At 34.9% G+C, this 17,283-nt stretch overlaps 1 protein-coding gene across 2 annotated transcripts; it reads right to left on the bottom strand.

Moving 5' to 3' along the window:
* Positions 1–3,348: 3,348 nt before the first annotated feature.
* On the bottom strand, positions 3,349–16,401 carry LOC110027407 (protein WVD2-like 7). 2 transcript variants are annotated; one of them, XM_020728822.1, is made up of 9 exons: positions 16,210–16,401; positions 15,929–16,099; positions 11,442–12,491; positions 5,607–5,957; positions 5,180–5,241; positions 4,986–5,084; positions 4,676–4,781; positions 3,840–3,928; positions 3,349–3,760 (listed from the first exon to the last, which is right to left on the bottom strand). In XM_020728822.1, the coding sequence occupies exons 2-9, from the start codon at positions 15,998–16,000 to the stop codon at positions 3,736–3,738; spliced, it is 1,854 nt and encodes a 617-aa protein (XP_020584481.1). In that variant the 5' UTR covers positions 16,001–16,099; positions 16,210–16,401; the 3' UTR covers positions 3,349–3,735. The 2 variants fall into 2 exon arrangements, with proteins under 2 accessions (XP_020584481.1, XP_020584482.1); XM_020728823.1 differs by having other exon boundaries at positions 3,350–3,760; positions 5,607–5,954; positions 15,929–16,401.
* Between the last annotated feature and the right edge of the window lie 882 nt (positions 16,402–17,283).

Raw genomic sequence — 17,283 nt, 5'->3', positions numbered from 1 at the left:
CTATAATATAAATTAAATGATTACAATTGATAAAAATAAAATAAAATAAACTTAGAATCAACTATAAATATGAGTATAAAGTAAACTATTTTCATGTAGTTCTATTAGTAGATGAGTACATATTATTTTAAATAAAAGTTAAAATTATTATTATTCTATTTTATTAGGTTAAAAAAGTTTTAATACAAAAAAGTGAATAAATTTTATTTTTGCATGAATCTTAGAATGTTAAAGTTTTTGCACTTATGGAATTCAAAGATTTTAATAATCTCTTGTGACTAGACTATCAAGCAGAGGGTTAATAATTATAACCTGGTAGATAGTCTATTCCTTGATAAGGGAGTCTTTTGGGATATTTGTGGGTTATGTTATTGTCAATTCTCAGCCCTTAATGTGGAATTCAGGATGCTCGTGAGATAGCTGGTGAAATTAAATTCTTTAGCTGAGTCAGATTGCGACGATAAGCAGGTTGATGTCTTGCTTGGCTCGATTAGTCTTAATTTTTTGTTTGAATGGTCTACACTCATTCAGCCTCCAGCCTCGATTTAAGGGGTTGCATATGGTCAGAAGAGTGGGTCCTGTGGTTTTCCGTCAATAGGCCCTTTTTCATTGTACTACATTTCTTGATCGTTGAATCACCTTAGGATTCATGCCGACGCATTTCTGATGTACATAAATGATGGTATGAATATGATTAGACTTGACTTAGTGTTATGATTGTATGTCAATGGCACAGGTTAACATATCCAACAACTTCACGATGTTGCCTAAGAGAAGGGGGAAACTTAAAATTCTACAAAAATAAAACTAAAATCCTCAAAACACTCTTATCATAATGCATATTAATGTCACCTACCATTGTAACTATATATATATATGATATGGATCCTTATTATAATATTTTTAGAAAATTTGAAGTTAGTGTGATTAATAGAATTAGTTTGATGGAATATTAGAAACAAAAATTAGCTTTTTTTTGTGGCAATCTTTGTCTTTTTTTATTAACTCAACTGACTAATAATGTCATCTAGGCTTTGACAACCCAAAGATGACTCTTGATGGTCCCACCTTCACTATTACGAACTAGAAGATTATTTAGATTTTAGCCTAAGATGTGAAGATGAGCTTTTAAACTAAGAAAATTTTGGCTATTAAGATACCACTTCTTGATCTAGCCCTGATGACCTCAATTTTCTTTAGAGTGGATTAGCCTAAAGTTGTCAAAACTAACAAAAAGATGACAAGGTCAATTTTTTTTGGGATAACCCTAACTACTCTTAGTGCTTGTTACACAACTTAAAGAATGAAAAAAATCATATGTTACAACATAGGTTATTAGCTTAAAGAATCACAGTTTAAAGAATGTAAAATCATCACTATAAAAAGAAGATATTTGCGAGAAACCACATGTTACACAAAACATAATAAAGACCACTTAGGTCATTAGTAAGCTTGCTTACCAAGGTCTATCCACTTCTTGATGGTAGTAACTTTTCTCCCTCTCTCCATTACCTAGGGTGAGAAGAATGTGAATAGAAAACTCCTTCAATGAAATGACCATTTTACTATGTAGTGCAAGAATTTGTGTAGGAAAAATACATTTAAAATTTTATCAAGGAGTCTTCTCTTCTGCTATAGATAACTTGGGCAATCAAAAGTTGATTTTTTTTGAAAAAAAAGGCATGATCTCAAAAAGGATTGAGAAAGAAATATTGAAAGATGAGAAAATGAAACTAAGGTTTGTTAGCATAGATGAATCCTAGTGCTAGAAAGAGTTTGTTAGATAGCCAATAACCTAAATTCTTAATAATGAATATTATAGAGTTCTCGTGTCATCATTTACCCACTATAATATTATAGTACCTGTTAGTGATAAATAATAGTATCATGTGTGAGTTGAGCTATTGACAATGCGTCCTTCACTCTAATAGTATATAATGTCTTATTTAAGTCTCATAAATATTCCCACATTAATAAATTTACACTAGTGAGCATCAGCCTCCACAACAAATGTTACACTATATCTTCCTATGTTCGTTATAGATGTTGAGATCCTTAACTCAACCTGCTTTTTTCATTAGTGGAGAAGGTGTGATAATCCATGAAGGTGGCTACTCCTTTTATTGCACTCAAGAGTATACTCTATTTGATTTTTACTAAGCATCTAAAAATTTAGTGAGTAGATTATAAACAAACTAAAAGCCAAACTCAAGAACACAAAAGAAGAAGCAATATTACTCAATCCCAAACAAGATGTTTTCATTGAAATATGTTTGAAAAAAATTGAGCTTAATCTAGATGTAGATATTTGATGGTTGATGAATTATAGAGATGAAAGAATCATTCGTTGAGGTAAAAACCATAAGTTGCTAGTATTTAGGATAGTATTATAAATGACTTAACATACATTTAGTATTTTTAAGGGTGACGAGTTATAGAGACTAAAGAACCTTTTGTTGAGGTGGTAACCATAAGTTGTTAGTATTTAGAATAGTATTATGAATGATTTACATACATATCACTCAATTCTTATATGTTCCAAGTTAGTTATAATTATATTTTTGATGTGATACAAAAAAATTATTTATAAATATTAAAAATAAATTATTGGTTTTATAGAGATCATAACACTTGCCCAACAATCCACACACATTTCAAATACATCCCCAAGGTATCAAAATTAAACTAATATTAATATATATATAAAAAACATATATCCAACACCCATGTCTTAAATTAATAAATTTAAATTTTTTTATAAAATTATTTTTAAATATTATATATTTTTTACAAGTAAAATTATTTTTTTTTATTTTAAGGCTAAATATATATGTTCAACTTATTCGTTTGATTTTTCTTTTTCTACCAGACGAACTCGAACAATTCATCAATTTCTCGCCTGGGCTGATATTTCTTGCCATAAGCATCAGTTCTTCAAAAATAATGCTATTAAATTTCTTATTTTCTTTTTTGCATTAATCCTAATATATACACGAGCACACGCACGCACACATATATATTAACAATTTTTTATTAAAATTGAGTCTGATGGATGTTTGAGGACTACATTTTAAATAACAGAAGTGCCTCGTGCCGCATGGTGTTCGTACCCTGATATCTTTCTAAGTATTCTAAAATATGAGAACTGATAACACATCTAATAAAATTTTACAAAATTATAATTAAATCTCATGTTAAATTGATCAAGTGTTGGGGAAGATATTGACATCCTAAAAATGTTAAACCCAACAGATTCGAGCAATCTTAACAAATAAATAAATATGTTTATAGTATATGTGAGGCAGAACAGTTAAAGCATGGTTATGATGCTCATGACATGAAATGATAGCTGGACTACATTTCTACCAAAACTACATTTTATTGCCTATATATGATATTGAGATCAAGGGCGCGGCGCTTGTAATGCAGCGGCAGAGCCGCTGCGGTCTGGACTACACGGCTGGGGGCAATTTGAAGAAACAATTTTTTTGCCTGTTTACTCAAAAAGTTATAAAGAAAGTTACATTTTACAAGCTAAGTGCGGTGGCTGACAGAAAGATACAGTCTAACTTTTTGAAAAAAATAAAGAAAATTATAATAGTCACGGTAATTTCTTTTACAATAACTTCACATATGCTTCTTCGCCCTAAGAAAACACTGCTACATTGTAAAAAGATAGAAGGCAACCTACTTGCGCTCATTTATCAAAGATATATACATGCACAGTCTACCGTTTTAACGCCAGTGGGGCTTATCCGGCCTGCAGCAAATCAACTTGAGGATCATTCCATGGAAGCAAAATAGCAAAAGCAATATTGAGAATGTTGTCCTACACTTACCTGGGCTTCCTCCTGTCAAGCGAAGAATTATCACCACGCTGTGAAATCTTCATACTGACTGAAAAATCCCTCATCTTAGATGGGGCAGTCTGTCAATTTTCAAAATCAATTTTTTAATTGCAGTATGATCAATAGGTTCTTTGCAATGATTAGATGCCACGTTTAAGATAAAACTATGGAAGTTACGAGTTAATCTGAAAACAACCTTTTCCACAAAATATAGGAATAAGCTGCATTCATTGACAACTCAATCTGTATTAATGCAGACAATACACGCTCTAAAAACAATCTACCTTTTACTTTTTATTTTCGGGGCATTAACATACATACGACATGATTCTTATGAATATACATAACTAGCACCTAAACATTCATGTTAACATGCATATCACCCAAATCTTTAACATTACATTTAAAAATATCAACATTATTATCCTTTTTTTTTTTTTAAATACACATTTCATGCATAGGTTAATGTGACCGAGGTGTTATAAGTGTACATACAAACTTTGGGTGTTAAATGTGTAATTACATAAGAATTGAGTGGTATGTAAACAAATTTCCCTTTTTTGTAAATTTTTTCAGTGGGGCGCCAGCAATATGGATGAGGAAAGATGAGAGTGTCAGCATTATTCTAACCTTTCTCCAAGAAAAGATTAAGGTTGAAAACAGTTTATGTTTCCTGAAAGCTTCAATTAGATTCTCAAAGTGGACGAGTGATTTAAAAAGAATGGATAAATCCTCACACCCAAAAAATAAACGATAGGGATGCAACAAAACATTTCAAAGTTACATCATCCTCGTAATATTATTTAAAGGAAAAAAGAGATACAAACCACTTGTATTAACTTCCGTTTTCCATCTTCATTGTTCCTTGCAATCTTATTAGAGTTGGTTCCAACATCTGAATCACCTTTGCAGCTTGGGGGAAGGTTAACAGATCTGAATAATCACAGAAAGAAGGCTTTCAACAGCATAGAAAATGTAACTTCATGCACTATGATTGGCTACATAACGATGTTGGACTTCTCTAAATAGCAAGGGCATGGCATGATTCTACTGTCCCCAAACTCACAGTTTTAACAGAGAGATTCAATTGAAGGAAAGAAAATTTTAAAATGAAGCTTAAGTTTAAAGGTCTCCCACCTCGCCTTTAGCGGTCTGATCACATTGCTTGCACTTGCTACCTTTGGGTGGGTTGCTTCTCTGTTCGTGTAGAGAGGTTGTCTTCTCGGTTCATGGCCCCTACAAAGTTAAAACCAGAATATGAATATAAAAGTGAGCAACATTTTGAGGCCTACAGTTTTTCAATTGGAAAAATAAAATAAAATAAAACTCACCTTCTATTTTCAAGTTTCTCCCTTTTCTGGCTATATGGTATGCCTTGTCTACTTGAAACGCCCTGTTAGTAAAATTGGGCAAAGTGGATAACTAGTATCATGCTAAAAAAAAAAGACATTAATGTATGACTCATAAAAAGCAACAAATGAACTTTTATAAACGAATTATAGCAGTATGGAAACGAACAGAAACCAAAAAATACAACAAATGAAAGGAATAGGAAAAAAGAAAAAAAAAAAGGAAAACCTCCCCCACCTCATCTTGAAAATAAAGGACAAATAACCTGGAAAGAATTAGAAACTTAAGAAGTTTGGATCGAACTAACAAAATTATACATGGCTTTATGAAACTTGTAGTTGAAAAGCAGGAAAAGCCTAGATGAGGGTCAAAATGAAAACAAGAATCAACTGCTGCAATAAACCAGACCTTTGAATTGATATTCTCAAGAGGAAGTGATGGTGACGGCAATATGTTTTTGGTATCATATCTTGCTGAAGCACTGTTAGAAGTAACAGCTAGCTTTCCAGTGCCAAAAGTAAATGGGCGAGGATTTGTAAACATGGAATTCATTTCCTTTTTTGATCCATGCGAAGCAACTGGGGCATGTTTGCCGATTAAAATCCTATCAACAGTTTGTTTATGTGAGACAATACAGGCATTGTTCTTGTCTTTTCTCTTTTGAGAAGAATCCCTCAAAACTGGTCTCAGGATGGCATTGACTGATTTGGTTTTATGTTCGAACTTCAGCAAATCTCCAGCAGAAGAAGGAAATTTCTGCTAACAACACAACATAAAAACATAAACTAATATCCAGTATCAGAAGTAGAAGCATCCATATGCCTCAGAGGTAAAATCAGTGATTAAGTGATCAGCAATGACAATTTTTCATAGCAAAGTAAGATTATGTAATTTGAACAAAAAATTATTCCCAACATTGTTCCCAAAGCATCATACAAGAGGACATTTATGGATAATATAACCCACTGAATTAACATTTAGAAACAAGTTAGTATAATCATCCCAAGGAGCAACTGCTCATAAAATATGAATGAATGCCTTAACCAGTTAACTCAGCTAGTCAAAATTACTTGAGTTTCATAAAATGTAGATTTATGTCATTGAATATTAGAACTCAAATTTCCGTATGTTTGGTCTTGCCTCACTTCGAAGTTCATGTGCTAAATGGCTTGATAATGACATTTGATATACGCCAAAGACCTCCAAATAATAATTTTAAAAAGACCCGGGAGAAAATCACATCCTAATTTTCGTTTCTTTTTTTTTTTTTACTTGCTCATAGATCAACATCTAAAACAGAAAATTATGAAGATAAGCTTAAAAACTTCCAATTTCATCTACTAAAGAACATGAACTTAAGAAATTAACTGCAAAAAAAAAAAAATACTGTAACTGCAAAATTACTGGAGTTTCATAAACTGTTGATTTATGTCATTGAATGTTAGAACTCGAAGTTCCATATGTTTTGTCTTGCCTCGCTTTGAAGTTCATGTGCTAAATGGCTCGATAATGACATCTGATATACGCGAAAAACCTTCTCCACATAATAATTTTAAAAAGGCACGGGAGAAAATCACATAATAATTTTTGTTTTTTTTTTTTTTACTTTCTCATAGATCAACTTCTAAAACAGAAAATTATGAAGATACGCTTAAAAACTTCCAACTTCAACTACTAAAGAAAATGAACTTCAAGAAATTAACTGCAAAAAAATATTGTAAAGGGTGGAATTCTGACTTTCCAATTTTAGATTTATTCCCGTTTATTTCTTTCTTATAATTTTGTATTTCTTTCCTTTTGTTGGTTGTTGTGTCTTTGGTAAGTTGTAATGTTATGAATTAAGTTTGCCCAAACCTTTACTTATTGTATAAGGAGAAGGGTTGTGATGATTAAGAAATAACAGCATATAGTCTTCCCTACCTTTCTTCATGGTGTCAGAGCCAAGAAATAAATCCTAGCTCTCCACCGGCCGTCAGAGCCCCTCCAACAGCGTCTAGTAGACAGAATCCTCCCTGCAGCAGGCCACCCTCCTCTGCAAGCTATCCTTTCAGCAACTGTATCACGGAAGCAGTCTGTCTTCACGCTGCTCCTGTGATTGCTGCTGTGATTGCTCCTCTTCAGGCTGCGAGTCCCGCGAGTCTCACCCACCTCTTCCGTATTCATGAGGAAGGAAAATACGCGAGCAGCCAGTGATCTCTCGATCGGACTCTACATGCCCTAGCCGCAACCCTCGTTTCGATAGAGACTGTCACTCATCTCTTCCATTTGAACGGAGCCCTCGCTCGTCTCTTCCAGCGAACAGATCGGCTCGCTTGCTTCTTCTGTCCGAACAACCCAACAATTTGTCTGTGTCATCATCCGCCTCCTCTGTTCAAATCCAACGAGCCCGCTGATTCAAACAATCCATCTCCTCTAGTCAAATGGATCCTCCAGCACGCACGAGTTGTTGATTTATTGCAGTGCTCCTCCAAACACCACACCATTGTGTCATCGACAGCCGCATCCTCTGTAGCAGCAGTCGAGTGACATCGGCCTGTCCATGACGCAAGTTTTCAACTGTGCACCAGATACTAATTCCTGCCTTCCCTAGCCCTATATGTGCATAGGGCGTATGATAAAGTACAACATGAAGATATTGAGGCAAAACTGTATGAGCTCCGACAAGAAGAGTTAAGTGTGACTCAATACATCAACACACTTATAATGTAATGTATAAAAGTGACCTCAAGATGCTAAGTTGAATAAAACAATAGTAGAGAAGAAGAGAAAGATCAAATTCTTATTAGGTTTAAATAAGAACTTAGATGCGGACTGAGAAGGAATCAAGGGGATGAAGCCACTTCAACTAATGGGAAAGCCTTTTACGGATATCATATGAGAAGAAAGTAGGGATATGCTCATGATGACAGGAAGTGTAGATTCATCTAACACTGAAAGCTCCGTCTTGTACACACACAAATCCACACATAAGTCAAAACAAAAGAAGAATAACCCCTTGTGTGAACATTGCAAGAAATTTGGTGACGAGGGCATGAAGTCAGAAGACGGGTGCATGAAGTTTGAATAAGCCAATTGGATCGGTCCACATGAGGAGCTGGAGGTTCGACCGACCTCTTGGGAGTCGGGATTTGCGGCACAACATAATTGGATTATTAACTAATAGTATATATGTGTTTTGTGTGTTCTAGGTTTAGTTTTTTATTTCAATTTTCTATCGGGATAGTCATTGACGTCTAAAGTTTTCCCCTGTAGGGTTGTATCCAAAAACAAGAATGTGCTCTAGCTGTAACTCGTCATGAGGTGGTGTTTAACTATCATTCCTGACATCTCCAACCTTCATCTCAGCTTCCCTGCCTGCCGTCTACCTATTGATTGCCCTCCCATCTGCTATCTCTTTGTCACCAGCTTTCCAACCTGCCACTCCCGTTGCCCCCAAACCTCCATAGTTGTTTTCCTTTGGCACCTAGCCCTCCTACCTGCTATTCCATTGCCACCAACAGCCCATCTACTTGTTGCCCCTATCATTGAGCCTTCCATCTGCTGTCTCCTTGTCGCAAGCCTTCCAACCTGCTAATACCTTTGCTGCCAGCCCTCCATACATGTTGTCCTTTGCTGCCCCCAGCCCTCCTACCTGCCATTCCATTGCCACTAGCCGCCCCTCTACCTGTTGTCCTTGTCGTCGGCCATCCAAGTTGTTGTCCTGCCTACCATTTATCTGCTCATGATGACAGGAAGAGTAGATTCATCTAGCACTGAAAGCTCGGCCTTATACACACACAAATTCACACATAAGTCAAAGCCAAAGAAGAATAACCCCTTGTGTGAACATTGCAAGAAATTTGGTGGCGAGGACATGAAGTCAGCAGACGGGAGCATGAAGTTTGAATAAGCCAATTGGATCGGTCCACATGAGGAGCTAGAGGTTCGACGCTTAAGGCAGTTGGTGGCCAAAGGTTTCATTCATTCATATGGGGTAGACTATCAAGAGAACTTTGCTCCAATAGCTAAATTAAATACTGTAAGAGTCCTTGGCAGTGAATAAAGAGTGAGAATTGCATCAACTTGAAATAAAAAATGCACTTTTGAATGGAGACCTTGAGATGCAATACCAAGCAAATCATATATTGTTCATAAAACATATACAAAGAGGTAAGAAATCTATATTCATTGTCTATATAGATGATATAATTTTGACAGGTGATGATGAAAAAGACGATTAGAAAGATTAAGGGGGATCTTGCTACTGAATTAGAAATTAATGATCTAAGAAGGATGTGAAACTTTATAAGCATGAGGCAGCCAGGTCCAAGATGGACATTGCAATATCTCAAATAAAATACATCTTAGACCTACTAAAAGAAACAAGAATGTTGGGGTGAAAATCTGGTGAAACTCCTATGAATTTCAACAAAAAGTCACAGTCAATGGGAGAAAATACATGAGTGTAAGAAAGTGGGCACCACATATCAGTGAGTAAGCTCATCTTGTCACGCAATAGACCTAATATTGCTTACTTTGTTGCCATAGCGAGAAAACATGAACAATCTAAATGAAGAATATTTGGGGATGGTTTACAGAAGATTGAGGCTTCTCAAGAAGACCTCTGACAGAGAATTATTGTTTAAAAAATGTGACAATAGGAAGGATTAGGTTATATTGATGCTAGTTGAGCAGAAATTCATAGACAAAATAAACACCTCTGTGTATTGTTCCTACGTCGGAAAATCATGTCACATAGAGGAGCAAGAAGCAAGCAGCGGTCTCTAGAAGTAGTGCAGAATCTGAGTGTCAGACACTTGCTTTGAGAATTTGTGAAGGAATGTGGATACAATAATTACTAAATGAGTTGGGGTCAGACCCATAAAATGTTGTGTGATAGCCAAGTTGCCAATAGTATTGCAAATAATTTTGTACATCAAAACAAGACCAAACACACATTGAGATTGATAGACATTTTATCTCGGAGAAGGTTAATAGAGGCATTATTCCCTTAATCTACAACCCAACTCATTCTCAAGTTGTTGATGTCTTCGCTAAATCTTTACATCCAAACAGCTTCAGTGATTTAAATATCAAGTTAGGTATTTACAAAATCTATGACCCAGCATGAGGGGGGATTGTGAAATTTAGAGTTTCTTATTTTACATTTATTCTCATTTATTCCTTTCTTATTATGTAGTATTTTTTTTCATTATATTGGTTGTTGTGGCTTTGGTAAGTTGTAATGTTAGGAATTAAATTTGCCCTAAACTTTACTTATTATATAAGATGGGTTGTAATTTTATGATTAAGAAAAAAGATAATATAATTTTCTGTATTTTACATTTATTCTCATTTATTCCTTTCTTATTATGTAGTATTTTTTTCATTATATTGGTTGTTGTGGCTTTGGTAAGTTGTAATGTTAGGAATTAAATTTGCCCTAACCTTTACTTATTATATAAGATGGGTTGTAATTTTATGATTAAGAAAAAAGATAATACAATTTTTTGTACCTTCCTTTGAAGTAATGAAAATTATGAAGAAAAGCTAAAAAACTTCCAACCTCATATACTAAAGAACATGACTTTCAAGGAATTAACTGCAAAAAAATATTGTAAACATTCGAAGTAATGCATATAAAGCTGATGCTTCAAAATTTTCATTAATGATTTCTAAAAGAAACAAGATATAAGAACTGGCTGAACCTGAAGCTCGATACATTAGCAAGGTGCAAAAAAAAATTGATGGACAAAACAAAATTATGTCCAGACAAATCAACTAGGTAAGTCAGGAGGCATCGTAAACTTGTAAAGTTATTGGGCAGATGCGACCATTTAAAGACTATCTAAATCAAAAGCTTCAAGAATGACCCAAGCAGGGTCAATATAAGCTCGAAATCAAAATCAATGATTATAGACAAGCAATTCAACAATCTGTTGACACACAACAATTCTCATTATTTAGCCATGTGAAAACTCAAGCTAGCAGGTAGCAATAATATGAAACTTAGCTTCAACCAATCAAAGTTAGTCATCTGCTGCAAGCTAGGATAGTTTAAAATTAACTTACAACTAGTTAGGTGATCCACATCGAATGGTGTGGAAATCCAAGTCAATAAATATAAATTCAAAAAAATATAAGAATATCAAAAGGACACTTTGTGGAATAAGAAGTTTTTTAGGGAAAAAATATTATCTCAGTTTAAAAAACTCTGTTGGCCAACATTAATTGAAACCAAAAAAGGCAACAATTCGAGCATACCATAACTTCAGATGAAAAAACATTGCGCTTAAACCCCTTAACAGCTTGGTTAAGTTTCTTTTGTTCAGCATACAGATTATCCTCCGTGACTTTAGGTGAGCTTGAGGAACAAAGAGTATCATTTAGTACATACTTTTCAGTTTTCCTTGAAATCTCTTCAATATTTTGAATTATGTGGTCATGCTGCTTGTGGTCTTCAATGTTTGCTGTCACAGGTTCATGATCACCTGAATTTTGAACAACGAATTGAAACTGCTTAGAATTTTGAGCGTTTTCATAGACTTCATTATATTCAGAGGACTTCATGGATGGATCAGCTTCAAGTAAAGTAGTTTTAACATCTATGCCCAAGCCTACTTCAGTTGAAGCTTTTTCTCTAATAAAATATTCTAATTCTTCCCCATTACTCTCGTTTTTTATAATTCTATGATTTTCTACTACAATTTGTTGATAGATGTTCTCTGACAAAATTCCTGGTGGCACCAGTTTGTTATCAACTCTTATAAAGTCATGCTGCCCACTATCCACAATCCTTGTTGTGATAGGTTCATCATTATAAGAATTTATGTCCCAAATTTCACAATGCTTCAAATTTGGAGGGCTTTCACCATTTTTATCATCTTTTGACAACTTTGCAGGTGAATCAAGTTCCAATAATGCAGTTTCACCATCAATGTCCAAGGCAAATTCCTTTGAACCTTTCTCTACAAAAGGAAAAGTGGTATTTAGCATTTCAGCCCCGTCACCCTCGCTTGGTACAGCTCTCTGATCTGCCATAATCTGTCCAGAGATGCCACTACTGTCATCACAATTTGATGCAGTCTCAGCGTGCTTGTTTTCTTGCAAAGCTTTCATAGCTCGAATTCTCTTATAGTATTCTTCAAAGTATGCCTTTTTTTGTGCAACTAAACCTGGGTACTTAAATTTCTCCAGTTCTTCTTGATACCTATTATGAGTAAACACTGATCTTCTTTCCCATGACAATGGCTCGAGAGCAAATCTTCCAAAAGATATGGAACCATGATCAAGCATTTGGGAAACTGAAATTTCCTGCAAGAAGAACAAGGCAATGATCATATACTAGTCAGGCTAAGAACATAAGAACTAGACCGTAAGTAAACTGTCAAAAAAGGAGAGAAGATAGCATAATCATGTGATACACAATAATTGCTACAACAACATGAAGCCAGAAGAACATAATATAAAGACGCTAGAAAACACCAGACCTTATCGTTAGAAAGGCCCACCAAATCACATGAACGCTTTAACCCAGACAATCCATAAATTTGTGTTGTACATGGCACCTGGATGCCTAGATATTTTCTAACAAAAATTTTGACGTTTATTGGACAACGCCTGACACCTCTTGGGCACAATGTCAACAAATTTTGAATACAATCAGGCACAAACTATAGTAGCCTAACCTAGTAAATATAAAAAATAAACCTTAATAAGATTTCCCCATTCTGATTCTCCTTTACTAGACAATTTCTCTTAGCAAAACAATGTTATGATAATCCAAAGTTCCCTAGGGTTAGCCACGTGAAAGCTGGTCACTTGAATTAGTCATACAGTTATACTAAGATCTAAGTTTTGAAGTTCAAATGAAATCCAGTAAAAAATTATTTACTCCTCTAAAATTGACACTCTTTTAAAGTAACAAAGAGAAGAGCTACCATAAAAAACACCCTCTATCAGAGTTTAAAATTTCACACACCCAAGATATCATTGTTGAATGGGAAAGAAAAACAGTCAACCAACCGTCAAGTTTCAACTACATATCACCTCGGATTTTCTTTACGACCTCTACATAAATAAGAGGGTTTAGGATGAATCCTCTCGAAACTAGGCTGTCAGACCCCAGACAACTTGATGGCTAAAAACCCTTCGAATAATCTAAAAAGGCACCATAAATTATCTTGTCTAACACAGGAGGAGAAATACTGCAGAATAAAGAACCTCTGGTTTATTCTAGGAAAAGACTCAAAAAGAAAAATGTTCAAATTGAATCTTTAGTTCCCTCCCAATCTGAAGAATCGAATGATGATCCTCAAGAAACACAGGTAATTTTCAATCCAGACCTTATTTTTTCATCAACAGAAGCTCAAGATTCAGAGGTTATGAATATGGATCTTCCTATAGCCTTTAGAAAAGGAACACGTTCTTGTACTGCCAAACATCCCATTACAAAATATCTATCCTAAAAAACAATCTCACACAAACATCAAGCTTTTTTGTCAAAAATTTCTAATCTATCTGAACTCAGAACAGTACAGGAAGAACTTAGTAATCTGAATTAGAGAATAGCAGTAAAGGAAGAGATGGATGCTCTGTTGAAAAATGGAACCTGGGAAGTTGTCACTTTGCCAAAAGATGAGTCTACTGTTAGGTGTAAATGGGTCTTCACTATTAAAGTCAGAGCTGACGGGAGCGTCAAAAGATATAAAGCACGACTGGTAGCGAAAGGATTCACTGAGACTCAAGGAATTGACTATCAGGAGACATTTGCTCTGGTAACCAAGATAAATTCTATTCGTGTTCTACTGTCCATAGCAGCAAACTGTCATTGGTCCTAACATCAGCTCGACGTTAAAAACGTCTTTCTAAATGGAGAATTAGAGGAGATATTCATGGATATTCCACAAGGATTTAAGAAGATATTTGGAGAAGACAAGGTGTGCAGATTGAAGAAATTATTGTATGGACTCAAGCAATCACTTCGCGCATGATTTGAGAAGTTCGAAAAGGTGATTAAAAAATATGGATATACTCAGAGTCAAGCTGATGATATTATGTTCTACAAACATTCAGAAACTGATAAAGTTGCTATACTTATTGTCTATTTAGATGATATTATCCTTTCAGGAGATGATTCTATGGAAACTGAGACATTGAAAGAAATATTAGCCCCAGAATTTGAGATTACAAATTTGGGGCCGGTAAAGTACTTTCTTGGTAATGAATTTGCCAGATCAAGGAAGGTGGTTTTTATTGATCACCAGAAGTATGTACTCCACTTGCTCAGTGAAACTAAAATGCTTGGATGCAAAGCAGTTGAAACCCCGATTGAACCAAATAAAAAATTACAATTGACAAATGAAATAGATGGTGTTAATAAAGAACAATATCAGAGACTGGTGGGAAGGCTAATCTATCTCACACAGTCGTCTTGATATAGCTTTTGTTGTTAGTATGGTAAGTCAGTTTATGCACTCTCCAAACACCCATCACTTGGAGGTTGTGTATCAGATACTTAGATATCTGAAAGGAACGTCTGGAAGAGGACTAATGTTCAAGAAAAACGAGCACTTATGGATAGAAGCATTACAGACGCAGATTGGGTTGGGAGTATTACAGATAGAATGACAACCTCAGAATACTATACGTTTCTAGGAGGAAACTTAGCAACTTGGAGTAAGGAGCAAAGTGTCGTGGTAAGAAGCAGTGATGAAGCTGAATTCAGATCTGTGGCTCACGAGATATGTGAAGTTCTATGGATTAGAAGAATTCTTAAGGAGGTAAAAATTCATAGTCCACCACCAATGAAGATGTATTGTGATCATAAGTCTGCAATCGTCATCGCACACAATCCTGTCCTTCATGATCGAACAAAGCACTAAAGATAGACAAGAACTTCATAAAAAAAAAAATTTTGACAAATGAGATATCTGCATGGTATACGTTCCTTTCCACAACCAAGTTACAGATATTCTGACGAAAGGTCTTCACAAGAGACAGTTCGACGGTTTAATGTGTGCAAGTCAGCTTTAAAGAATATTTTCATGTCAACTTGAGGGGGAGTGTTGAAAATCCAATTTGATTTACAATATTAATGTTTTTTCCTTTTATACATTATTGTGTAGTTGTGCAAATTTTTGCATAATTAGCTATGTAATATAATAAGAAATAGTTGTAAGCAATTATATAGCTTCCTTATTTAAGATATAAGTAATTAGGTACTTTTTTATTTAGAATATAAGCAATTATGTAATTTCGTTATTTAGGAGGTGGTATTACTATAAGTAGATGTACCTTATAAAGCATCAAAGCATGAAGAAAGAATTTTCCTCTCTTTGTTTATGTTTTCACAAGCTGTTCAATATGAAACTACAAAATCATCCAAATGAACAACTGATGCTAGAAGCACCTGTGTACATCTCGGTGACACGAATCAGCACAATCTTTTGTTATATCCGTCCAAAAGATAGTTTCAGTTGAAATTATTAAATTGCTGAATAGGTCAGAATCTAATTATACGCTATAAAATTATTAATAATGACTTGGTCCAAAACCCTAGCATCTAAATCCCATAGACTGAAGCACAAGATTTCAGACAAACAATGGAAACTAAAAAGAAAAGGTAAAGATGTAAATTAGAACAGTAACAAACTTCTGAACACCAGAAAATCTTAGCATAAACAAGAAAGAAAAAGGAGTACAATCCTTCAGAAAGAACCAGTCCATCCAAACAAAGAAAACCGTCATACCCTAGAGACGTCCCGGTCATCCAATTCCTCGCGCGACCAACCGTAGCAACTTTGACCCACATCAGTTGCCATCTCATAGCACGAATCTTGGCCTACACACCAACCAGATCGGGAGAAGGCGAACTCTTATTTAAAACAAGAAAACCCCGACGGACTTCGTCCTCCACTCTGCTGCAAGAAACCCACCGCTTCAGCAACGCATATTCCTAAACTTAGGGTTAAGGTTTCAAGCAATGGGAAGAAGGCGGAACAAGAGAGATTGAACAGTTAAACCCTAGTACATTAACTCCGAAAATTTGTCCAACCCAACTCTAAAACGGAAGTACAGAGAACTCAGTGGAGTTGTTCTGGCCACTTAGACAGGATGCATTTACTTCACTGGAGCGTGCTCGAAAGAGTGAGGGTATAAGGAGAGTTCACAGAGACGGAGAAGAAAACCAGTCGCAGCAGTGCACCCGGTGGCACCGTGCATTAAAGTTAAATATTAAAATGGACAATAATAAATCTGAGAAATGACCGTTGCGATTTTGCTCTTCACTCCACTCACGTGACCGGATGGCCCACATGAAAGGGTGACCTCTGAGATTATTAATAAGCTGTTGATAAGTAATTGTTGAGAATATGTTTACTGGCTATTTTATTTGTGTTGTTGAAAAACAGTTATTTTATAAGTATTTATGGAATAATGATCATTCTGTCTTGTGTAGTAATGTTGTTTGTAACAGAACTGTCTTAACAAATATATTTGATACTTGAGAAATAAAAATCTACTTCATAACAGTATAAAAAATAAGATAAAACCTCACTTAATAGTGATTATCATATTTATTAAAATAATGAAAGTGTTTATTAAAATAAAATTTAATAATATCATAATATTAATTTTTAAGTGGAGACTGTGTATGCCAGTAGCCAGGTTGTCCTCCAGAGAAACTAGGCATGTCTGGTCACTTTAGATGGTTGATTCTTCAAGTCTATCTGCCCACAGGAAGAAGTCATAGTTCTCTGTGTTTTTCGTGGGCACCTGTGGTATTGTCTCTCGTAGTTATGTGGTCAACATAACATCAACAAGGAAATTTGAAGTCTGCAGTAGCATATCAATCATCGGGAGGTCCCTAAAATCCTATAGCTCATCTTCCCGAATATTTTAAAAGATAGTTCATTAGTCATGACACAAGTTTAAATTGATAAAAGTAGTAATAAATTACAGTTTTGTGCAGTCGTGAGGTCTCGGAAAACTCAATGCAAATATCAACGAATATGTCACTATAAGAAGAAAGCAGACCTTATGAACAAGAGTTCTTAGTTGTCTTTAATCGACATAATATCAAATTTGCATGTGTCACATATATGTA

This window comes from Phalaenopsis equestris, unplaced genomic scaffold (assembly GCF_001263595.1).
Source record: "Phalaenopsis equestris unplaced genomic scaffold, ASM126359v1 Scaffold000428, whole genome shotgun sequence".
NCBI lineage: Eukaryota > Viridiplantae > Streptophyta > Magnoliopsida > Asparagales > Orchidaceae > Phalaenopsis > Phalaenopsis equestris.
This window is presented reverse-complemented; position numbering and strand designations above follow the sequence as displayed.

Coding starts and splice junctions, on each gene's coding strand:
- LOC110027407 (XM_020728822.1), bottom strand. CDS start 16,000: ATGGCAACTGATGTGGGTCAAAGTTGCTACGGTTGGTCGCGCGAGGAA. Junction 5,242..5,606: donor TTGAGAATATCAATTCAAAG/GTCTGGTTTATT, acceptor TTTTACTAACAG/GGCGTTTCAAGTAGACAAGG. Junction 5,085..5,179: donor GAGAAACTTGAAAATAGAAG/GTGAGTTTTATT, acceptor TTAACTTTGTAG/GGGCCATGAACCGAGAAGAC.